Source organism: Barbus barbus, assembly GCF_936440315.1.
Source record: "Barbus barbus genome assembly, chromosome: 48".
NCBI classification, from domain to species: domain Eukaryota; kingdom Metazoa; phylum Chordata; class Actinopteri; order Cypriniformes; family Cyprinidae; genus Barbus; species Barbus barbus.
Window position 1 is genome coordinate 8,439,072 of NC_136726.1, and position 25,431 is coordinate 8,464,502.

The 25,431-nt window shown below is 37.2% G+C and overlaps 1 protein-coding gene across 1 annotated transcript in view; it reads right to left on the minus strand.

The window, feature by feature from the left end:
* Positions 1-1,213: 1,213 nt before the first annotated feature.
* tmem266 (transmembrane protein 266) overlaps positions 1,214-25,431 on the minus strand; it is a gene marked incomplete at both ends in the record, with an annotated part of 44,796 nt that continues 20,578 nt past the window's right edge. Inside the window, 8 exons of the mRNA XM_079411859.1 lie at positions 1,214-1,860; positions 3,034-3,096; positions 5,860-6,037; positions 7,993-8,108; positions 11,160-11,298; positions 12,645-12,701; positions 13,890-13,963; positions 17,596-17,750. Of these exons, the coding sequence (XP_079267985.1) occupies positions 1,214-1,860; positions 3,034-3,096; positions 5,860-6,037; positions 7,993-8,108; positions 11,160-11,298; positions 12,645-12,701; positions 13,890-13,963; positions 17,596-17,750 (1,429 nt within the window). The remainder of the gene's footprint in view (positions 1,861-3,033; positions 3,097-5,859; positions 6,038-7,992; positions 8,109-11,159; positions 11,299-12,644; positions 12,702-13,889; positions 13,964-17,595; positions 17,751-25,431) is intronic.

A 25,431-nucleotide genomic window follows, 5' to 3' on the forward strand; every position in this document is an offset into this window, starting at 1 on the left:
CGCCACCTGGTGGTTTGGCATGCTCTTGACAGTGCTTCATAGCATGCGTTTGCGTTTTCATGTGGACGGAGATTTAAAAAAAAAAATGGAATAAGGAAAAACCGTGTACGTGTGGACATGGACTGAGATGGTTAATGGGTTGTCCAATCCAGCTCGTTTAGAACCACATTCCTGCAGAGTCTGCAGAGAAATTTAAGGCTGGAATACAACTTTATGATCTAGAACAGGGGTGGCCAACGTCAGTCCTGGAGACCTGCATCCCTGCAGTGTTTTGCTCCAACCTTGATAAAAACACCTGCTTGTAGCTTTCTAGTAACCCCTAGACCTTGATTAGCGTCTTCAGGTGTGTTTGATTAGGGTTGGAGCTGAACTCTGCAGTATTGTGGCTCTCCAGGACTGACATTGCCTAAAAAATTTTATATACAGTATATAGTTTTGGGGGGGGGGGGGGGGGGGGGTGTTGGATGCTAGTTACCAACAGTCAGAACAGTCTGCAGATTTTGGTCTTTTGGAGTTGACCAATTTCACAGAAAATTGCTTTTCTTAACAGGCATGGATTTTTGTAAGCTTCAGACTAGTTTATTAGTTTGAGCCGATTTTAAAACAAATACGGTTTTCTATCAATAAGGCATTGCATGAGTTCTATGAAAGTCTGGTAGTGTGTGATCCTTTGTTTTTTTCTGTAACCATTTATAAAGTTGACAAGTGTATGACACTTACTGTTCAGATTTTAAAAGACGTAGTGTATTCCAGCCTTTATTTTTGTACCATTTGTGACGAGACAATATTAATCTTGCAAAAAGAAGCAGGGGTAGCTAACCCTGTTCTTGGAAAGTTACCTTCACATAGAATTTAGCTCCAACCCTGATCAAGCACACCTGAACCAACCAACCAAGCTGTTCTGGATTACTTGAAAACTACGGGAAGCTGTGTTGGAGCAGATTTGGACCTGAACTCTGCAGGAAGGTGGCTTACCAGAAGCCATTTACACTGCCTCTGAAACTACGTGGCTAGTCACACTCTTTCAGTAGAGGATGTTCCACAAACATTAGACTCGGGTATGCCTTGCTGTCTTCCTACCTTGGGATACTGTCAGCGAAGGCATCATTTTTCATGGTTCTGACACAGCCAGTGAGTAAGCGATATAGAGAGAGAGGCCAAGAGAGAGGCTGCTTCAGCTGGTGTTGGTGGTCACCGTCCCAAACTTCATGCTCTATGTGTCCGGTATATGGCTCAGTGGAGTATCGGCCGGCTCCATAAGCCTGTACTTCTCCTCCAGAGATGGCTCGGTCCCCTGCAGGTGAATTAGTGGCTTGGTCTGGAATACTCCCAGACTTTCCCGGTTTCTCTTGTTGTATATGTTCACCCTGTGCTCCAGTTCCGGACTGGCCTTCACTGACCCTGCCGGACTGGGCAATTTAAGGTTGACCGGGTCCACCCTGCCTTTCTGCACCAGACAGGAGTCCTCAGACAGGGAAGAGAGCAGCTCTTTGACCACCGCTCTGGGGTCGTGGACACCCGGTTGTGTGCCGAGGGTCAAAGGGCTGCAGTATGGAGGAGGGCAGCAGCGTTGGTCGCTGTAGTCTGAGGTGGAGGCCTCCCGTACGGTAGAGCTGCAGTCAGTTGTGGAGCCAAGCGTGTGGCTGCTGATGCTGTGCTGCCGGGCTGTGAAGCTGCAGCTGGACCGGGACATGGTCGTGCTGGAAGCTTCACTTACAGAGCTGCCCGTGCGCTCCTGGCCACTGCCTGGGCCATCAGCACTGACGAGGGAAGGCGGCAGCTGGTTGGGGTTGGTAGGAAGGTGGACATCGATGGCTGCTGTGGTTATGACACGTGCACCAGGGTCGGGCACCCCGATGTCTGTGTGTACAACAGATAGTGTAACTTAGTGAATGAGTGCCATCCTAAATATTTAAGCATCAGTACCAGTGGTCAACTGATACATTAGACAGACCTTTTGGTATTTTGAGATCACGTGATTACCGTACTTGATTGAACAATGGGGTGTAATCTTCAGACTGCCTTGTCGATTGATATTATGGAATTTCAAGCAGGGTTATTATAGATAACTAAAACAAACAAAATTTAAAGCAAAAAATAAACTTAAAAATAAAATATTACATAAAATATATATTTCAGCTAGTTGCCAAGTCAACATTTCTTATATTAATTTAGTTTAACTTGATAACTGAAAGTAAAAAAATTAAAAATAAAAATTATATATATATAATATATATATATAAAAAACAACAAAAAATTATGAACACAACAAAATTGCTAAAACTCTGAAACAGAACCCCCCCCCAGAAATATTAAAATAAAAACAGATTATTATATAATATATTAACTGATTATTATAAATATTAATAAATTATAATAGTACCTTAATCATACTAAAATAACACCGGTTTCATGTAAATATTGTACAAGTGTTTAATGTCATCATTTCATATATTTTTGAGTGCTGTCAAACGATTAATTGCGATTAATCGCATCCAAAATAAGTTTGTTTACATAATATATGAAACAATTTAAAAATGTTGTTTATATATTAAATATATTTATATATAGTACGAATTATATGAATATAAATAGACAAAATACATGTAAACATTTTCTAAATATACTGTATGTGCGTTTATGTATACAGACAATAAATATACACAGTACACACACACACACATATATTATGTAAACAAAAACTTATTTTGGATGCGATTAATCGTTTGACATCTTATTTGCCTATTTTTTTAATTTTTTTATTATATACTTGTATACTTCACTATATTATATTACATATACTGTTAATATCAAAATTTTATGACCCATGATCCACCTTGCTATCTAAATATTGGCATCAGCCAATGAAAAACTAATCAGTCAATCAGTATCAGTCAACTAATATTTTGGATGTATGTATCCAATGCATGCAAGCAATTGTTTGCAATGTATCTAAAGGATACGGTCGGCAATAAATATGCAAGCATAGATCAATCTAAATAAATAAGCAAAAAAAAAACTTTTTTTACTTACCGCTACTTGGCTCACTGTAATACTGACTGATGTAGTTATTCATATCATCCTGAACGACACTCTCTGAAAAAAACAAAACAAGCGAATGTCAATCACAACACTGCGATTTAACGACCCAAAACCAAAAAACAATTTTTTCCCTTTTAAAAATAAATACATTTGAAATGTAAAAGGTTTTCTGATCATTTTTCTCATTTCACTGCTTTACAATGGGAAAACGTTTATGACTCCGTATGTAGTGAAGCGTGCTACAGTGTAAGCAATGCATTAACGCTCTGATTTTGGCCACCCTTATCTGCTGCTTGGCCTCCTGACCCAAAAACAGGCTGTCTGACGTGGCTGTGGCTGTAGATGCAGCGGAGGTCACTGGCTGGGTAGAGCGAGGAGTCGACTGCACTCTAAGTGCCATCCGCACATCTCTGGAGACAAGACCCAACTCACAGCGCCTTTTTAAATTCATTTTTACTGTTTTAAATATTCATCAAACTGAGGCTTGGGAGGAGATGGGCAGCCGACTAAAACACCAGGAAGACAATCACAGCCGAATATAAATAACACATGAGGATGAAGACGAGCACACACACATTTTTACTCCTCCCAGGGAAAGAGAGTGAATAAGAAAGTACATTTTTCGAAAATTTGTAAGCATTGCTTTTGGTAAAATACCAAAGTTGGTATTGTTTAAGGTGAAGTTTTGACATGTAATACGCCACACAAAGTAAACTAGAATACATATGTGAGCTCTGAAGTGTTTTGCATTGAGAAAAAAAAACATTTATGCCAAGTTTTCTGGTAAAAAGCCAAACATCCTTAAAACAAAATAAATTTAAGTGGGATGCAAAATGTTTTCATAGAAAATATCTTCAGTTGAGTTTATTTTTCTAACTTCATTGGCATTTTTTCTTGTTCTAAAATGTCACGAAAAGTTAAATTTATTTTCGAAACGAAACCGTGTTCAACTCTGTTCTGCTGGCTTTGAATTTTACACTGGCAAAACTTAATCATTTTATGAACTTTTTCTTTTTTGGCGTTTCCATCCAGTCTTTCAGGAATCCGGTTTCTGAAACTAAGCAGACTTTGAGAGTGATGATTCAACATATGATCGTGTCACGCAATATCTCTTTGTGGTCACTCGGCGCAGTAAATTCTCAAACGAACCACAGCGGAGATAAAAGAGACCTCACTCTTGCTGAACTCTGACAAGTAGCAGCCTCAACTTCAAAAAGCAGCTCTATAAAGAATGAGATCACTCAGCAGCTCTTATATTTTCTGCATCTTTGTCTTCGGTGCTTAAACGCATCTAATTCCTGTGTTATGTGTCTTTGAGGCACCAAATATAAAATATGGCCGCAAAGATACGAGCCCTCGGGCAACCGTCACTCTGTCTCCTCTCCTCCACTCTTCTGTCTCCAGGGGTCGGCCTGTGCTTTGACAGCATTTCTGTCCATGTGTCGTTTAGAGGAAAAAGCCACGGGCTGACTCCCGGTGCCCACATTTCCCACAATCCTCCGGGGGATGAAGTGTGGCTTGCATGAGGACCATTGTGGGGTTTTTCAGGTTAAAGGAACAGATGTTTGTGCCGTATCTGAATACTCTTTCAGGAGGAACAAGACCCAATGCACAGAGCAGCCTGTGTGTGTGTGTAACAGCTGTACTCCTGCCAAACAGATCCCAATGTGGCTTGACATGATGTGGGGAACATTATAGTGGTCTGTTATAATGGGATATCATACGATCTGTCCTGCTTGTACTGTCACAGTAAATACTGAAGGGATGTTGTTGTCTGTGTTCAGAGGCTGGGCTGATTTAAGGCTCGGAGGAGAAGCAGGTACCTCTGAATCACTGAACTGTAGCCAATGAATTGAATATTGTGTGTGTGTGTGTGTGTGTGTGTATAGTCAGGTTCAGGAGTTTGAGGTTGGTAAGATTTAAAAATATTTTTTTAATAAAGTCTCTTTTGCTCACCAAGGATACATTTACTTGTCCAGAAATACAGTAAAAACAGTTATATTATAACTATATATTTATTAAATAAGTTAAAAATTAAAATAATGTAATACTTTTTCACAATTTACAATATGTGACTGTGTGGGACTGGTTCTATTTAATATATATATATTTATAATAATTAGGTTCAGTAATTTCACTTTAATGGCAATGAATATGTTGAACATAAATATAGGAGCCTCAAAAAATGCTCATTTTAGAAGAAAATTTCAAACGCCACTTAAGAGGCTTTTGCATCTGAACTCTTCACATATATATATGTTTTCTATTTGAATATATTTTACAATGTCATTTTTTTCTAATGTCAAAGCTTAATTTTCTGCATCATTACTCCAGTCTTCAATGTCACATGATCCTTCAGAAATCTTTCTAATAGAATGATTTTCAGCTCAAGAAACATTTATTTGTATAATAAATGTTGAAAACAGTTGTGCTGCTTAATATTTTTTGTGGAATCCACTCTGTTTTCATGATTTTTGATGAATAAAAATGTTCGAAAGAACTGAAATGCTTTGTAAAAGTGTAAACATCTTTAAGGTCACATTTGGTCAATTTAAGCTGAAGCCTTGCTGAATGTAAGTATTCATTTGAACCTTCTGAATAGTGTAGACAGACATACAGAGACACACACAGACAGACAGACAATTTATAAAAACTAGTAGAAATAATCTTCATGTATTGCATTTATCACCATTTTCATATTCAGTATCATTTTAACATCACATTTAGAGGTGTGTGGATAAATGTGCTACATTTCCCTTGTGACTCTGGGCTGGTTTTAACTCTCATTAAAAAGGCAGATAGGACAGGTCTGGGTACCTAGAGGAGGTCTGGGCTCTCTGGTATTGTCAGATCCAGCAGGTCCCAGGCCGTCTATTTCCTGGAAGCTGCTGCTCTGTTTGCCCCACACATGGTGGATCTGCATGGCGGCCTCGCGCTCAGCGGCCAGATCCAAATCCTGCTGCGCCAGGTGAGCCCTCAGCTGCCTGATCTCAAACTGCCACAGACAAGAAGACAGACAGAGACTGATATACTGACTGCACTGATTCATCTGCAGCAGTTCCAATGCTGTTAAAGTGGGAGCTCTCCCTTTTGTCAGCTTTAAAAATTGTCAACAACTTTGCCAATGCATAACACATTAAAAAATAATATATATATATAAAATATATATAATATCTTAATAAATAAACAGTACATTTCTAAATATTTAAATTTTTTAAATAATTCTTTGTAATTTAATTTGCTGTCATTATAAGCTGGTACATATAATGTAAAAGTAAAATATGTTTAGTCAAGAAACTCCACTAAATTGAAAGTCTTAATAGATTTTATTCATATTAAAAAATAATAAAATGACTCAAATCAGCTTGATTTCAACGTAAACAAGATCTAACCTATTATTCAAAGGCAAAAATAAGATTATTTGGTTAGTGATCTACAAATAGTGTAGAATCTTTTATTTCTAATGTTTTGTTTAAATTCGAGTAAAAACTCCAAATTAATTTGATTTTTTTTAAATATAATTTTGATTAAAGTTATAGCCATTTAATTTATCAAACATATTTATTACTGGCAGTATAACAAATCATTATCTATAATTTATATCATAAACACACTGAAATGGATCTCCTTGCAACATAGTAACTAAATAATATGCTTTGAATCAATGTCCTCACACTCGACATGATCAATGAGCTCTACTGTTCTCAGGGCCACTGCGCTGATATCGACAGGTCTCAGATCAGTTCCCAACAGGCATTTCAAAACATTTCTATCACAGTCTTATCTGTCTTCTTCCCCAAGGAGAAGAACAACAGAAACACATCTTGAGTCAATTGTGTATTTCAGTGGCGTGCATTGATCCCTGTCTGTGTTATCTGTCTGGTGGGCCCAGGACAGTCTGGACGGGTCACGTGAATGCTTTATGTAATACGCTGGGTTGGATTGCAGCTTGAAACACGAGCTTGCATCAGACCCAATCAGAAATGAAGCATGAGCTTGGTGCGGTTAAAAATACGGGGGGATATCCAGGATGAATTGTGCTGTTGAGACACAATTCACATACAGCAGAGTCTGAGGATATGAGTAGCATATAATTAAGAACAGACAAAAAAAAAAAAAAAGATTGTTTAAAATCACTTTTTCAGGTGACTATAAAGTGGTAAAATTGTAATAAAATGTTAATAACTGATAAAATCTGATCAATAAAGAAAAACAAATAAATTTATAGGAGCTGTGTTACTGAGCAGATGAATTGAAGTGAAGTTTGATTGTGTGTCAGAGTGCTGCCCTCTGCTGGAGAAATACACAGTACAACATGATTATGGAATTATGGAAAAATATTTGGGGACGGGACAAAATAATAAAGACTATTAACAAAATAATTCACCCAAAAATGAAAATTGGCTGAACATTTACCCTCAGGTGATCCAAGATGTAAATAAATTTGTTTCTTCATTTGAACAGATTTAGAAAAATTACATCATTTGTTTTGCAGTGAATGGGTGCCGTCAGAATGAGCGTCCAAACAGCTGATAAAAACATCACAGTAATCCACAAGTAACCCACACCACTCCTGTCCATCATTTCAAGACAACATCTTGTCAAGAGAAAAGCTGCATGTTTGTAAAAAGCAAACTTTTTTCATTAAAACAGTTCTAATCCGAACCACAGCAAGTCCATCAAAATATGAGTCCATAATCAACAATATTGCATCCTACATTTCTCCAAATCTGTTCAGATAAAGAAATGAACTCATCTACATCTTGGATGACCTGAGGGTGAATACATTTGTATTTTTGGGCAAACTGTTCCTTTAAAGCACGACTCACTCTCGTGAGTTATTACAAAGCTACTGTCAAGGTGAGTGTCACTGGCACAAGATATGCACTTTTTGTTTTATTTTGGTGCTGTAAATGTCAGAGAGGAGTCAAGGGTTAGTTCATCACTCACGGCCTGCTCCTGACAGATCTGTGTGAGTCTCTCCAGCTGTTCCTCCCTCACAGCTTTGGTCTTCTCGTACTGCTGGATCTCCAGCTCCATCTCCACCTTCACCTGCAGCACGTACGCTACAGAAGAGAAACAAAACAGCAAAGTAAAGTACAGTTTGTTTTGTTTGGTTGATCCTCTCAGATACTCACATCCTATTTGAGCAAAGTTTGGGGTTGGCAAGTTTTTGTTTTTGAAAGAAATCTCTGATGCTCACCAAAGCAGCATTTATTTGATATGAAGTAAAAACAGTAATATTACAGTGAAATATTATTAGAACTTAAAATAAGCGTTTTCTATTTGAATATATTTTAAAATGTAATTTATTCCTGTGATCATTACTCCAGTCTTCAGTGTCACGTGATCAGTCAGAAATCATTCTAATATGCTGCTCAAGAAACTTATTATTATTATTATTATTATTATTATGTGTTGAAAACCGTTGAAAACAGTGCTGCTTCATATTTTTGTAGAAACCGTGACACATTTTTGATGAAGAGATAGGAAATAGGATTTTTTTTCAGTCTTATGTTGAATTATTTGTTGAATTCTACCTAAAAATAAATAATATAGAATATTTTATTGATTTATTTCATTTTATTATTTATGTATAAATAAATTAATAGAATATATTCAAATAATAATATCCAATTATTTGAACAGACTACATTTATTTGAAAAGACCACAATTATTTAAATAGAATTCATTTAAATAAAAATACTGTAAAACAGCTGATCAAATGTGAACAGGTTTAACACACAATGGGCAGCTTTGATAAACTGCTAATTGTTTTCTGCAAACATTCAATGCCGCCAAATGCTAACATCACCTCCAGAGCCAATTTTTGCCTCCTATTCCATGAACTGACATGAGGGTCGTGTGAGGTTGATTTCTCAGACTGGGCTGGGATTGTGCTGAGAGGGCTAGAGGTTTTCTATCAGCTGCTCTGCTCTCTGCTGTTGGCTCTTAATAAAGCCATAGCCACATGACCCCTCTTATCATCCACTCACTCTCCATATCAATTAGACTCTTCTCACACTGGTACCATCTGCCGACAGAACTCCCAGCATGCTTTGCTGTGTTGCAATGTGTTACTCAGTACCACAACATTCTCCGTACATTCAGTTTCAGGATTATGATATACTATTTTAAATAAATAGTTTTCGAAATATTTAAATTTATTTAAATAAAAATGAGTGGGATTTAATATGCACAGTCTCTCTAAAACTGAGGTCAATTTTAATGCTCAGAAGTCTGTTCCTTTAAGTCTCTGAGCTATAAAATAGCAGTTCACCCAAAAATTAATGATCAGTAATCATTAATTGCTCACCCTCATGTCGTTCTAAACCTGTAAGACCTTCGTTCATCTTCGAAACACAAATTAAGATATTTTTGATGAAATCTGAGAGCTTTATGGAGGGTCAGAGAGCTCTCAGAATTCATCAGAAATGCGTTCAGAAGATAAATGAAGGTCTTATGGGTTTGGAACGACATGAGGGCGAGTAATTAATGACAGAATTTTCATTTTTGGGTGAACTTTCCCTTTAATTGAATTACTAAAATTCCTTAGTTAATTGAAAAATTAATAATAAAACAAAATTGCTATACTATACTATAAAATCATATATACAATTAAAAATAAAATAAAATAAAATAAAGCATATCTCAGCAACTAACCCTCAGTAAATCAAGCCATGCGCTGGTGTCTTTTCAAAAGTTCAGCAAGGCATGGTGCTTTTCCATCCCGCTGTGTGTACATCATGGTACAACCACAGGGTGGCGTAGAGCTGGATCAGGCTCACCTTGAGACTTGAGCTCATGAATGTTAATTGGTCAGCATGTCTGTGTCAAATATCAGCTTTCGTTTTACCTTCATTTCTCAGGGTTCAGATTATATAACTTCAGCATTCTACTATTGTATCAAACACTGTGTGAAGTGTAATGACCGTATTCAGCCGGTTTTGTTTTTTTTGTTGACTGTGCACTCTCGGTCTCTCTCAAATTCAAATCTTGAGGCGTATGAACACACACATGAAAACATACGCAATTCTCACAGCTTGCACATAATAAACCACGAAGGAGAGGGGAAAGATAAGATATATATGCAAACAGACATGCAGAATAGACAAAAACACAAGCAATATAAATGTAGATTTTAATAGAAAAGGCACAGAAGATGGCATGCAAGCACTTTAGATTCATATTAAGCAGACAAAATAGATTTAAAATTTATATTTAAATTATTATCATTTTAAAGTAAATTTTCTAAATGATAATACATAGCATAAAACTATTAATTGCAATTATATTTCACTAAATAGCTCAAACTTAAAATAGTTTACTACTGTACCTTTAAAATTTCTACATGTAAATGACCTCTTTTATGATTGGCTGTGCTGCATACTGATGCCATATTCATGATTATTTATGTGTGATATTTTTTCAGCTTAGTCTAAAGAAACTGTTCTTGGTATATCATGATATTGCATCAGTGCTTTAGATTCTTCTATCCAGTGTAATTTTAGTATTATGTATGTATCTATCTATCATCTATCTATCTGAGAACTATTTTTTATACCGAGAACTATTTTTAATAGTTTTATTAATCACTAACAACACTGCTTGTATTGATGTATTTGATTTATTATGACCTTATATCAAACTCAGAGCTGTTTCTGTGATGCACTATTGGCTCTCAGCACTGGTACAGTTGTTTGTTGTCATCGGCAGTGTTCGTGTAAGTGTGTCTGACGGCGCAGTGCTCAACAGCTCAATGATGTTTAGTGAGAATGAGGGTGACCTGGCCCAGCCATCGACCACGAATACACTTGCATAAACAGAACCTGTGCTGAGACATTATGGACATTATGCTCCTCTCAGCGCAGACAAAAGACTCTGAATCAATCTGAATTTTAATAAGACCAACGCTGGCAGCAGCAGCGCGTGTGAGACCTCTATCATAACTCACACTCATTGGGCCGGGCAGGACAACAGCTAGTAAAATTAATCAGCTGAATTAGCTAATGCTTTTACATTAACACTGTCTTTAAGTGTTTTAAAGGTCAAATATATTTACAATTAGAAAAAAATAAAAAAGTATGTGTGGGAGAGTGTGTGAATGGTGTGTTACCGTCAATGATTCTCTTGACTCTCCAGATGCGGAGGGTGATGATGAGGCTGATGGCGTCCCAGGGGCTGCTGGGGCCGTTAGCCACCGTGGAGGCCACCATTGGGGCCAGAGAGAGTACAATCACCGCACCGTCAAATACCTAATTAAAAAAACAACAACAACACATGATCATATGACTTTCAGCGTGTAACATTTAATACTATGGGCTGTTGCTTACCTGGGAATGCTCTAATGTAGAAACTCAACTTAATAACATACCATACTATCATTTATTTAATACATTTGTATGTATGTATTATTTAAAAAATTATGAAGGAGTTTACACCATGAAAAAAAGCAATCCATGCAAAAGTAATTACCACTTTTTCAACTTTTTTCTTGCAATTGAGTTTATATTTCACAAGTCTGAATTCTCACAATTCTGACTTTTCTGTTGCAATTTTGAGTTTATGTCTCAGTCCTCAGAACTGCAAGATATAAACGTCAGAATTGCGAGATTGCAATTGGGAGTTATAAACTTGCAACTTTGAGAAAAGTTAGAATTGTTAGATAAAAAGTCACAATTACCGTTATTTTTTATTCTGTTTCCCAGAATTCTGAAACCCACCCCCACAGAATTTCAGTTCTGTGTTTATATCTCCCATTTTCCTCAGAAAAACTAAGTCCAAATTGTGAAATAAAAAGCTGCATTACCTATTACCTTTTATTTATTTATTTGGTGGACACGAATAGATATTTTCTATATTGTACATCCATACACTATTTATTTTAATTTATAAACATTTATTATTTTAACCCCTTCAGACCTGAATTATGTTCCAAGTTTCAGAAAAAATTATATATATATATATATATATATATATATATATATATATATATATATATATATTTATTTATTATTTAATATAGAAATCTTTTCTAACAATATAAGTCTTTACTATAATTTTTTATCCATTTAACAAATCCTTACTGAATAAAAGTATTCATTTCTTTAAAAAAAAAACTAAGAAAAAATTTACTGATACCAAACTTTTGAACACAACACAAAATTTCTATCTTGAATAAACACTGTTTTTTAACTTTTTATTCATCAAACATCACATAACCCCCCCCCCCCCAAACATCACATGCCCCCCCCCCCCCCATTAAGCAGCACAGTTTCGGTTTCCAACAACGGTTTCTGTTCTACAAAACATCAGTTTTTCCATATGTGCACCTTAAAATAATCAGTAAATGCTCTTTAAAAACATTCATATCAGGCAGATATGACAAAAATGCAATATTTATTATTTATTGAGTGGGCGTGGTCAATAAAACTAAACAGCCAATCACAGTGCAGTCAGCAATGGATCCTGGCCCGCTCAGGCAACAATGTGACATTGAGAGTGTGTCACTGCGCCAGCGAGACTCATCCTTCATTAAGTTTCAAGGTCTCGCCTCTTCACTCTGTTTCCCCCCGTACTAATGGGACCCCAGGGAGCTTACCTCAACTTTGTTCTCTATATAATCCCAAATCCCGAGCACCACAATCCTAAAGACAGTCTGGGAGAGGAAGAGAGACATGGAAGAGAGAGCATATAAGTGGAAAGACCAACCGAAAGAAAGAGAAAATAAGCAGATTAATGAAAATCACTGATCAGATTTCTGATGCTTCAGCACATTGCATTCTGGGAAATCAACCACAAGAAAACAAAAGAGCACGTTTAGTGAAAGGCAAGAGAGAAGCCTTGGGCAAAAAAAGGCAAACATTACTTTTCCAGCGACCCACGAACAGCAAACGTAAATAATGAGCTTGCGGGAAAAATGTGTACGTAGGGTAATTCAAAATCTAAGTGATATCGAGATGTGGCGGCAACAGAATTCACCTCCATTTGGTGGCGAAATAACCTCCGCAAAACCCATTTCCAAGCCAAATCATTTTTTTTTTCTTTCATCTCGTCTCAGAACGCAGCTCATAATTTATCAGTGACCTGCAATATGTATTCATAAACTCGCAAGCGGCCGAAATCTCATCGAAACACTCGAAGGAGGCGCTGTTTTAGTGACTGCTGACTCAGGTGGCACACGCTAGTCTTTTTATGGCTTTCTATCCCTACTTTGCTCTCTAAAACACGTGAAGCTGAAACCTTCTCGTCTCTTGAGCCTTTATCGACGAGCAAAACGCAAGTTGAAGGAAATAAATGCAAGCAAGCCTACTTTAAAAGAGCCAGAGAGAAATGCAACTGGATCTGAAGAAATGGGAATCAATAGAAGTCAGCACGTGTCAGGACACACACACACACACACACACACACTTTGAAAGTACAGTAACAGCACTATGTAAAACTGCTTTTTCTTGGGTTCAATTAAGACGCCCCTACAGCATAAACATTCAGACGAGACCTTAAATCAAATACTTCCAAACGTCCCGTTGTGGCACCATTAATTTGAAACTTACTATATTGATAGTTAAAAGAGGCTATTTCTAGTAAGCCTGGTGGCTCTGTGTAAATCATGATTGTCTCAGACCTGTGGCCTGTGACCTTTAAACACACACTTTTAATGCTGACACGTTGCTCTTTTATAGCTTCGTTATCTTTCATTTGAATATTAACAATAGATGTTTCTCCAAAAAGTACATCTCAGATAACTGTTTTTGAAGCATTATGAGAAATGTTTAATGAGAAATCTATTTGAGCAAAAAAGAAAAGCAGGATACTTCAGTGAGATCCTTCACAGATTTACACTCACCTCAGTGAAGAACACGGACAGGATGACCAGGCTGATCCAGTGGATGATACAGGCGAACTGGAATGCATTATTAACTGTGGACACAATTCAAAGAGATTTTGCTTTTACTTCATGTAAAAAAAACCTGATTATAATACAGTCAAATGTAATCGGCTATAGATTCTCAAAATACTCAAAGGTCTGGGGTAAAGATATGAAAGAAATTAATACTTTTGTTTCACAATGATGCATTAAAGGTATCCTGTAGCAAATCGATGCGTTATTGTAAGAAAAATATCCATATTTAAAATGCTATAAACCATAATCTCTAGCTTCTGCTAACTGTTGTACACGCGTTCACGAGCGGATGACGTAGGAAGCAGTGAGAATATGCTAGTCCCACGAGAACCAACGTTTGTTTACAGGAGCAAAGGAAGCAAAGTTTCCTTACTTTAGCAAAGGAAAACCAGTCGATAGAAATGACTGATTATGGCGTTTTAAATATGGATATTTTTTAAATGCATCAATTTGCTACAGGAGGCCTTTATTCATCCCCCGGAGCCACATGAGGCAGTTTTTATTATGGATAGATGGACTTCTTTTGGACTGTTGGAAAATAACATCCACTCACTGCCATTATAAAGCTTTGAAGAGCCAGGACATTTTTAAATATAACTTCGATTGGATTCGTCTGAAAGAAAAAAAGTCATATACACCTAGGATGGCTTGAGGGTGAGTAAATCATGGGGCAATTTTCATTTTTGGGTGAACCAACCCTTTAAATCGATGAAAAGTTGAGAAGGTAAAGACAAACTTTTTTTATTCCAAATAAATCAGGATATTAGAATGATTTCTGAAGGATCATGTGACACTGAAGACTGGAATAATGATGCTTGAAAATTCAGCTTTGCATCACAGGAATAAATTATATTTTAAAATATACTGAAATATAAAAATAAAAAAATGAATTCTACTAATATTTCACTATTATTATTATTTTATTTTATTTTTAAATCAAATAAATTCAGACTTGGTGAGCATAAGAGACTTGTATCCAAACTTTTGAATCATACTGTATTTAGTGTTGAGAAGTTTAATTAATTTTAGTGAATCGGTTCATTTGGATGGTTAATAAAAAAAAAAAATCTAAAACAACTTACTTCATTTCACTACTGTTTTAGAAGTCTCTGTGTGCCATGTTACCATTCATTTTTGTAAAATTTTGTAAAAAGTTCAAACTGTTCAAAATTCAATTTGTAGGGCAAAAATTAATTCACATACATGCCATTTTTAAAATGAGAATAACTGGCAAAATCATCCACAATAAGACCAGGAACATATTCAAAAAGTGAAAAGGCTAAACTTTAATTTCATTTTGGCTGTTACTACATTTTTGATTTTATTACAATTTCCAAGCACTTTGCAAATCAGCTAGAATAAATCATTAAACTCTTTTAAACTGTTTACAAATCAGACATACTAAAACAAATTCACCAAAACAGAACATTTCACAAATTATTGATGTATATTTACTGTAGATAACACATTAAAAAAAAACTTACATAATAGTAAGCTATTTGATTAAGCATAACATAAAATCCTTGAAATATACAAAATATACAAAAAGCATTTCTTCCTCAGAGCTATTCCCATATGAAACTCCTTTTTACAGGGCCTTTTCAAGCGGGAAGCCAAATTTCCTAAGTGTGTCGCAAGCCTAGGACAGTGGCTGCTCAATCTCATTATGGCAGCTGCCTGAACTGAAAGCTTTAGGCATTTATGATATGATATTCCACCCATCCGCGTCCTGCATCTGTCTATTTATCTGCTCTATTACGGTGCAAGAGATCTACTGCATTCAGTTATCACACCCTCTCTCGCTCACTCTCTCCACATGCCGCCAATCTCCTGGCCCATATGTCTTAGTTTGCTCTGTTCACTGATCTGTCCATCAGTCCATTCATCTTCCTCAATCCCTCCTTCCATTAATCTCGCCGGCCTGTTGCTGTCCTGCACTCCTCCACTGCGACCATCCGTCTCCCCCCCCCTCCATCTGTCTATCAGGACTTTGTAAAGTCCAGAGAAGACAGAGCGATATAGGCTGACTTATGCTCCTGTCATCTCTCACATTTCTCTCTTTAGTGCGCACTCATCTGCACACTGAGCCGTGATTTTCCACTGTAGTATGAATGGGGAACTCCGGTCAGATTTATAATAGGCTCTTATGAGAAATGAAAATGTCCAGTCAGCAACTAAGCAAATGTCACACATTATGTTTATTGAGAATAATCTCCACCGAGATTAGATCAACAATTGCAGATGTATTGCTTTTTAAAATGAAGTCTGAAATCAAAAGACTCTAATTTCAGAAAGAATCACTTGTGAATTCGTTCTTTTCAGTGAATCAACAACATACTACTATGGTTTGAATTGCAAACAAATGGCATACAGCTCAAACAGTGTTGCCTGATTCCTGAACAAATTATTTTATGAGCTACTTTCTTGTAGTGAATCAAAACATTCAGTTTAATCAGAGTAGACTAAATCCCAAACAAATGACTCTTTTGAATCTTTTAGTTTTAGGGAATCAAAAACATACAGCATAACCAAGGTAGTCTGAATTTCTTAGGTTGGGAAATGAGAACCAGTTCGTATTTAAAACCCAACTGATTAAAATAAATATTTTTTGAAAATATCCCGAAACGGAATGATTTTCTGATTCCAGTCTGATTCCAGAACAAAAGACCAATGAGCAGGTTCTTTATAACGAATCAAAGCCATGCTACTATGGTTGTCCAAGTCCCAAACAAATGACATATGGCTCAACCAATGCAGTCAAAAACCCAAATGAATGACTCTGGAAAGAAATGAGCTGTTTCTGCCAAGTGAATCAGAAACATACAGCTTGACCAGTGTAGTCTGATTCCCAAACAAATGACTCTTGTGAGCTGTTTCTCTTTAGTGAATCAAATGTGAAATGTGACCAGTCTAGTCTAGATCCTAAACAACTGACTCCAACAAACTACTTCTCTTTAGTCAATCAAAAACATACAGTACAGCACAACCAGATGAGTCTGATTTCTAAACAAATGACTCTTGTGAGTCGGTTCTTTTAAGTGAATCAATTATGTGTGACTACAGTAAAGTGAATCCCAAACAAACAACATAAAGCTTGACCAGTGCAATGTGATTCTGGAACGAATGACTCTAATAAGCTATACGTTAGATTCCTGAACTAATAACTCTTATGAATTATTTCTTCCTAGTGAATAAAAAATGCACAGCTTAACCAATATAGTCTGAATCCCAAACAAATGGTTCTTAAGAGACGTTTTTCTTTAGGGAATCAGAAACATACAATGTAACAATGTAGTCTGAGTTCAAAACAAATGTCTTCAATGGGCCATTTGTTTCCAGTGAATCAAAAAGCAGAATGACTCCTATGAGCTGGTTCTTTTTTATGGAATCATCAACATACAGTAATCCAAATCCCTAACAAATGACATGCAGTTCGAGCAGTGTAGTCTGATTTCTGTATGAATGACTCTTTTAAGATATTTCTTCATAGTGAATCAAAAACACACAGTGTAGTCCAAATCTGAATCTTTCATGCAGTAAGTAGAACTGTCTGATATGTCAGAGCATGTGTACTAAAAACTAGAAAGTAAATCCTCATTCTAAACCCAGATTGGCTTCTAAAGGAATCCAAACCCCTTCTAATACTCACATTGTAAGAGCTTAGTATCAATGAGCAGCTCCACAGTCAGTAAGAGCACCACCAAAACGACACAGGCCACCAGGAAACAGTTGAAGCCGGCACTCAGCAAACACACCTGCCACAGCGCTGCTCTCCTCCCGCAGCACGGCTTCAGCCAGTTAGACCTGCAGTTAAAATACAGTGACAGAAATAGAAAAAGAGAGAAAAATGAACCATTTCTGAATTACAAAACCACAAACACAAGAAAACTGAAGTGTACTTTCACACATATGGCCAACAACACAGAAGAAATAGAGGTTTACGTCACTTCTATTTCTACTTGTACATACAAGTTTGCTTATACATACAAGTATACTTTTGCTTTTACATACAAGTTTCCTTTTATTTGTAAAAGTAAAAATAAACTTATGTACAAAGGTAAACTTGTATGTAAAGGTAAACATGTACATTCAAGTTTCCTTTTATTTGTACACAAACGTTTGTCAAGTTACTTTAAGAATCGAGTTTACTTCTATTTCTACTTGTAAGTATAAATTTACTTGTAAAAGTAAACTTTTATGAACAAATAGAAGCAAACTTGTTTATAAAAGTAAATTAATGTACATACAAATTTGCTTCCGTTTGTACCTGAAAGTTTACTTGTCAAGTTTACTTTTACATACAAGTTCACTTCTATTTATGCTTGTACATACAATTTTATTTTCACATACAAGCATACTTTTGCCTTTACATACAAGTTTACTTTTACTTGTACAAGTAAAGACAAACTTATGTACAAACAAAGGCAAACTTGTATATAAAAAGGTAAACTTTTGTACATACAAGTTTGCTTCTGTTTGTACATAAAAGTTTACTTGTCAGTTTTACTTACAAGTTTACATCTATTCCTACTTGTATGTAAAACTAAAAGTACACTTGTACTTACAAGTTTACTTCTATTTTTACTTGTATGTACAAGTCTATGTCTGATCCCACAATCAAGTTAACTTCTACATACAAGTTTACATCTACATACAAGATAACATCTACTGTTCTTAAATTATGCTAATAATAATTACAATAACCCTATACTTATTAAATGAGATTTATTTAGTATTATCATGAAAAAGTCTGTCAGTTTGTTCTTTACATATAGCTACTGTATGACTTCATATGGACTACTTTAATGGTGCCTTCATTTTTGGAGCTCATTAGCCCCAGGTCCTACTCACTTTCATTTTATGTAAAGGAGCTGCCAAAAATTCACTTCATTAGTTGCAATTGCTTATAGGCTTCAGTTTAATTGTGTATTTCAAATTTTGTTAGGCAGTAAACCTTTCAGTGGACGCTCTTGTGAGTGTGACTCACTTTGATTAATCACATTTTCTCACTATCTCTGTCTCCCTCTCTCTTTTCCTCACTCCTCTAAAACCAGATTAATTGAATTACACAGTTGAGGGGTCTTATTCCTTCCTGCTTTTTCTGTGCTCCTCTCACTCTCCCTTCCTGACTCGAATATCATCTACTGCTATTCCACTGCCATGGGCCGATCTCAGATCTGGAGGCATGACCTTGGACGTGGACTCATCAATTTATCATTAAAAACAACATCAATGTGCTCTATCCATTCTATAAGAAACTAGGAATGTTTGGAATAGCATAACACCATACTACCCCCAACTAGGGGTACAGTATGCATTATGGATACTGGGCACGGTATGCAGGTTACTACATTTTCCTGAAGTTCAATATACAACAAAGCATGAATACTATCCCATTCACCTTAAAGGGAGTTGTTTTACTGTATTGTAATGAAATACTTGCGATTTATATGTAGCCTGCAAAAAATGGCCATCAAAGGACACATTTTTGGAACCAACGGCATCTACCAGCAGGTAGAGCATTTCTTGTTGCATACTACTCGCATACAATTTCACATACTATTAAAAAAAAAAAAAAAAAAAAAAAAAAAAAAAAAAAAAAAGTAAGCACTGGCAGCGATGGCCTTGTGCTAGCGCACCGACATGTAGCACAGCTGCACTTCGGACGCCCCAAGTTCGAGTCCTGCCTAGGTGAACGCCTGGCAATAGATCTGCTGCAGGACAGTAGATGTGATTTTGCGGGACACGAGACAGATACATTTGCTACGGTTATGTTATGTAAATACTGATTTACATCTGTTGTAATATGCACCGATTTATGTTTCAGAACTCGCACATGTAAGCGAGAGAAAGCATGTCCATTTTGTGTGAGAGTGAAGAAAATCCACCTGCAAAGAGATTTGTGCTCACGCATTTTGATGTGCCCTTGCATTACAATAATGCACTCTGGACATTTGTCATTAAAATAATGCCACAGAAACCGCTTCAAACAAACTATTAAAATAAGAAGAAAGTCGTGTCTGAAAAGCTGCATCAATTTTTTTATTGGTTAAAATGAGTGGAGAATATCGTGTTTTTCCATCGACCTCTTCTGTTGGTGGTGCTACATCCCTTAATGAGGTCCGCACATCCTTTGCACGGAAACTAAGCCGCAAAAGGAATAAATAAAAAGCTTTCTTAAAAAGGCAAAAGAATGCATGCACTTTTTCTTAATATGACAATTAAAAACCAACAGACTGATGAAAATGTGGGACATTTTCTCAATATGCCACGTGTGGGACAAGGGGTGAAAATGCTGTGTGGTACAACGCTAAGCGGGACGGGTGGTCACCCTAGTCCTGGCTCATGGACCCGAAACCCCCCTATCTTTCTGCCAACTTACTGTCCTATCAAAATAAAGGCAAAAAAATAAATAAACAATAAATAAATAAACAGTAGGCAGTATACAGTAAAAGTATGTTAGCATTCCATTCCAAACTTTGCCAAGGTTTTCACTGTTACAGAGCCAAAACCGGAATCCAGGAATCCATTACAATTCCACACTATTCTGGCACCATGCTGGCACCAAGTATGCTCTCTTTTATCTCTTTTTTCTTGATGAAGTGTTGGAACTCGAGCATTTGCGCACTATTTTCCAGACTGAGCTCCAAGCCCGTGCTGTGCGTCCCGGGCTCCTTCTCTTGGGAGCGGATTCTGATCTTGGCAGCATGGGAAAGACCGATCAGTATGGCCAGACTGACCTCATCCTGTGGCTCTCTGAGTAGCATCCATAGACCCACACAAACACACGTACACACACGCATATACACACACACCATCTGGAGAGTACAGACTCCACTTATCAGACACAGCCAAAAAGATGATTGCTTAACAGCATGGCCGCGCCTTCATTTGATCAGATGGACTATATATGCACGCTTTGGGCTTCGCCCTTGTGCGGTTCGAGCTGGAAGGGCAGATCAGACATGGAATCTGTGTGCTTGGCTGAGCACTGGTGTCTAATAATACCGCTTTAGCAATCCGTAACTTTACGCCCTCCTAAAATTGCAAACTCAAAGTCCAACGATGGCTCATCAACACTGAGCTCTGATCAGCACATACTGCATTTCATTATAGTTTGATTCGAATTTCATTTCATGTTGACATTACATATTGTGCAGGTTGACCCTTTGCACAAACATACATTACATTGACTATTTTACACATACTACATGCAAGTATACTGTAATTAAGTACAATAACAATGTTGTTGATTAAAGATTTGTACATTTTCTCATATAAAGTTAGTCAAACTCATCATCACTTGTTGCAAACCTCTTCAGAAGTTTCTATGCAGTTGCTAAATTGTTAAAAGTGGTTGCTAGGGTGTTGCTAAGGTATACTGGGAGGTTGTTAGGGAATTGTTAGGATATTCAGAGTGGCTGCAAAAACTAGGCAGTTTCTAAGATTTTCTAGTAGATGTGATTTACAAAAGAGGAATCTCACAAGAAAATGACTGGTTGCTAGAGTGTTCTGGATGGTTGCCAAGGCGATGCTAGGGCTGTAGTCAAGTCCACCTTTATCGAGTCCAAGACAAGTTCAAGACCAGGACTATCGAGTCCGAGTCAAGACCGAGTCCAAAGAGGTTCGAGTCCAAGTCCAAGAGGTTCGAGTCCAAGTCCAAGAGGTTCGAGTCCAAGTCCAAATGAGACAGTCAAAACAGAGAAAGAAAATAAAAGCATCTTCTTCAAAACCACATACTTAACTATTGATAATTTATGTGTCACGAGAGACAACATATCTTCTATTCTAAGATAATCATTTTGCATTATCCTACACTGTAGGATCAAATTAGGCAATTTTATTTACTTTAGGTTTAGCAATTTCACTAAAGTCACATAAACTGAAGTGCAACGTCACATTTTCAGCATTTTTATTATAGTGTAACAATCACATTCTGGGCTGCCAATAGAAAATATTACAAAGAACAAGCAACATAAGTCTAAAAAATAAATCAACATGTTCCCATTCTTGAACGTGTTACTTGTTCTAAAGCAGGGTGTCCAAACTCAGTCCTGGAGGGCCGGTGTCCTGCAGAGTTTAGCTCCAACTTGCCTCAAAACACCTGCCTGAAAGTTTTTAGTATGCTTAGATTAGCTGTTTCAGGTGTGTTTGATAAGGGGTGGAGCTGAATTCTGCAGGGTGATGTAGATCGTTCTTCTCTCTTAACTGTTATTGTCAAAGTGTCTAATTCTAGCGTTTGCTAATATTTCTATTCAAAATCGCGATTCCTCTATTTATAAAAAATAAATTTGTGGCAAAACATTAAATTCAATAAAATTAATACATAAAATCTAAAAAAAAAAAAAAAAAAAAAAAAATCCCCCCCAGTGTTTGCTTATTCTTACTTTATTTAAATTTTGTGTAATTTATTTATTTTATTTTACATCAAGGTGTTTGATCCTCCAGGCTTTATTAATTTTGCTCTTATTCGTTCTGTTATTATTCATTTGGTTCCACAGCGTTTTTTTTTTTTTTTTTTTTTTACTTTTAAACATTTGTGAGTTTGTTATTTTATTAGGCTTATAGCATATGGTGTATTCGTTTTGTTAATAAAAGTCCCATGTTTATTGCAGAAATTTTGTCGTTGTAAGTTATAGATAAGCAATTGACGCAGAATTGCGTTATTGAAAGTGAAAGTAAAATGCACATGGGCATTTATAAGCTATATAAAAGTGAAGGAAAGTCAGGTGGAAGAGAGGGAAAACTCCAACGAACTTTTGGAGTCACGCCGACATTGTGTCTGTGGCCAAAATAAAAATTAATTATGTCTCTGCGCAGCGCGCACACTCGGAGCCAGGCATAGCAGCCGTGCATTTACCAGGCGACCAATGGCAATGCCCGTTCTAGATGAATTGTAAATTAAACCAATTACATTACCCATTTTCCGAACAAGCGAGCCAGATTAATGATTTTGTTTTGAAAGAGAAAAAAAAAAGCATATATAGCTGGACTCGGTCGAGACCAACTAGAATATTTGGCGAGTCCAATGACCAAGTCTGAGACAAGTCCGAGTCCAAATACCAACGAGTCCAAGACAAGTCCTAGACGACAGAAAAACCGGACCGGTGTTGTGCCTATTTTCGACTCCCTGCCAAATTATTACCCCCCTCGTTGAAATCGCTACCTGATTGCCTAATCCTAACCCCACCCCTAATCCTAACCCCTCCCCCACACCTAACCCTAAACCTACCAATACTAGGGGGGTAATAATCTGGCGGGGGTCAGAATTCGGCACTACACCGGGACTGGACTCGAGTACTACAGCCCTAGGCGATGCTAAGGAGATGCAAGGTGTTCTGAGCAATCACTAAGGAGTTGGTGTGTGTTTGGGTGTTACTATGATATTCTGGGCATAACTAAATTGTTTGGTTGTTTACATTTATATTTAGTTATTTTACAGAGGCAAGGTGGTCACCAAGGTATTGCTAGGTGGCTGCTCGGGAGTTCTGGATGGTATTGCTGGATGGTTGATAAGGTGTTGCTAAGTGGCAGCTAAGGTGTTTTGGATGGTTGCCAAGGTGTTGCTAGGTGGCTGCTCGGGAGGTCTGGATAGTTTGCAAGGTGTTGCTAGGTGGCTGCTCAGAAGTTCTGGATGGCATTGCTGGATGGTTGCCAAGGTGTTGCTAAGTGGCTGCTATGGAGTGCTGGATAGTTGGCAAGGCGTTACTAGGTGATGCTAAGGTGCTTTGGGTGGTTGCCAGGGTATTGCTAGGCAATTTCTAAGGTGTTCTTGGTGGTCACTAAGTGGTTGATATTTGCTAGGGTGTTTTCTTGCTATTGTGGTTTTTAGGACATGACTAGCTGTTTGCTAGGTTGTTTACATTTATATATAGCCATTTAGTAGGCATTTTTAGGGTATATCACAAGCAAATCGTTGGTTGCTAGGGCTCTTCTATGATTCTGGATGATTGCAAAGGCATTGCTATGTAGCTGCTAGAGTGTTCGAGGTCAGTGATTCTTAACTTTTTGTCCTTGAAGCCCCCCTCCTTGCATATAAAAAAACCTGAGTCCTCTAGTACTATAGCCCAGTGGAGACTGAGGCTGATATGCCACACTTCTCACATTTGTTGTGAGCATGCTCGCATCTACTGCATTGTAAAAATGTGAATGTTTAGAGAAGACATTGAATCAAAGACATTATTTTCAGCTGGTCTTGATCAGCGACCAATTGTTTGGAGCATTTCTAGAAACTAGGGGTTGAATGAAGTCGACACTTATGTGATGAAAATCGAGCCGATGTTGACTAGTCACTGATGACAACATTAATGAACAAATAAGCCTGAACCTTTGAACTGAGATTTGAACACCTTGTGGGTGATGTACGGCCTACTGTGTGTAGCCTATGTGTTTGCGTTACAATGCAGCAGCGCATTAGATTAGAATGGCATTTTAAATTTTGAGCATCCAGATGGTATAATCACAGATCTTGTGGAGCGCTTTCGGTATATGCATTTATTTGTCATTTTAACTGTTTGGAAACAAAGCGTAAATGTGGACTTTACAGATTTCTGATCCTGTTGCGCCCTCTATATGACAAGTGACTAGTTGATATCAAGCTTAAAGCGTAATGGCAGAGCATTCAAGTTGACTTATCAACTAGTCTGTGCAACCGCTACTAGAAACTACCTATGAAAAGGTTGTTTGCATCCATGTTTGACACTGGTGCCCCTGTAAGGGAAGTGTGGACCCCAGGAAGGGACCTGCTGTTCTAAGTTGCCAGGTAGATGTTTTCTAGTCAAAAAAGTGCACCCCATTTCTTTATAATATTCTGACCTCTAGATATGGCCTGGGTCCCTCCTTCAGTGTAAGTGTATATCTTTCTGGAGCTTAGATGGATGTCTCTCCAAAATCTAATTCAACAATCCAACAAGCCTAGTGGCAGAAGGAGAGTGATTATTTGGGATTTACGGGTAATAAATAATGAGGACTAGAAGAATGTACATATGAAGGTCTTTCTGCTTCCAGAATTGAGCAGTAAAACAGCACACTGACTGATTTATCAACGGGTGCAGGGAGGTTAAAGCTAATTAGGAGGTGGCACTTTAAAATGGGGGTGCATTTGAAATAGCATGCTACCACACTACTCATACTAGGAGTAAGGGGGAGAAGTACAGTATGGATGGAATATTAGGTGCATTTGAAATCGCACACTGAGTAGTTAGTACATTTGATGAGTTATGAACCTCGTGACTCAAAAAAAGTGTAAAAAAAGTATGTTCTGTACAGTACTTCAGAATCTCAGCGGGTCATACAGATACTTTTCGTCTACTGTTTTATTATGAATACTATGAATTCAGACAGTCTACTCTTTTCATGCACTGTTTTCTACCTACTATATTGTAGGGAAGTAGGCATATTTAGATACAGAGGCCTTATCCCAAAATGCTTGAATTGACCTTCTATTTCTAAAAGTGGTCAGTCTCCTTATGCTTTCCATCTGAAT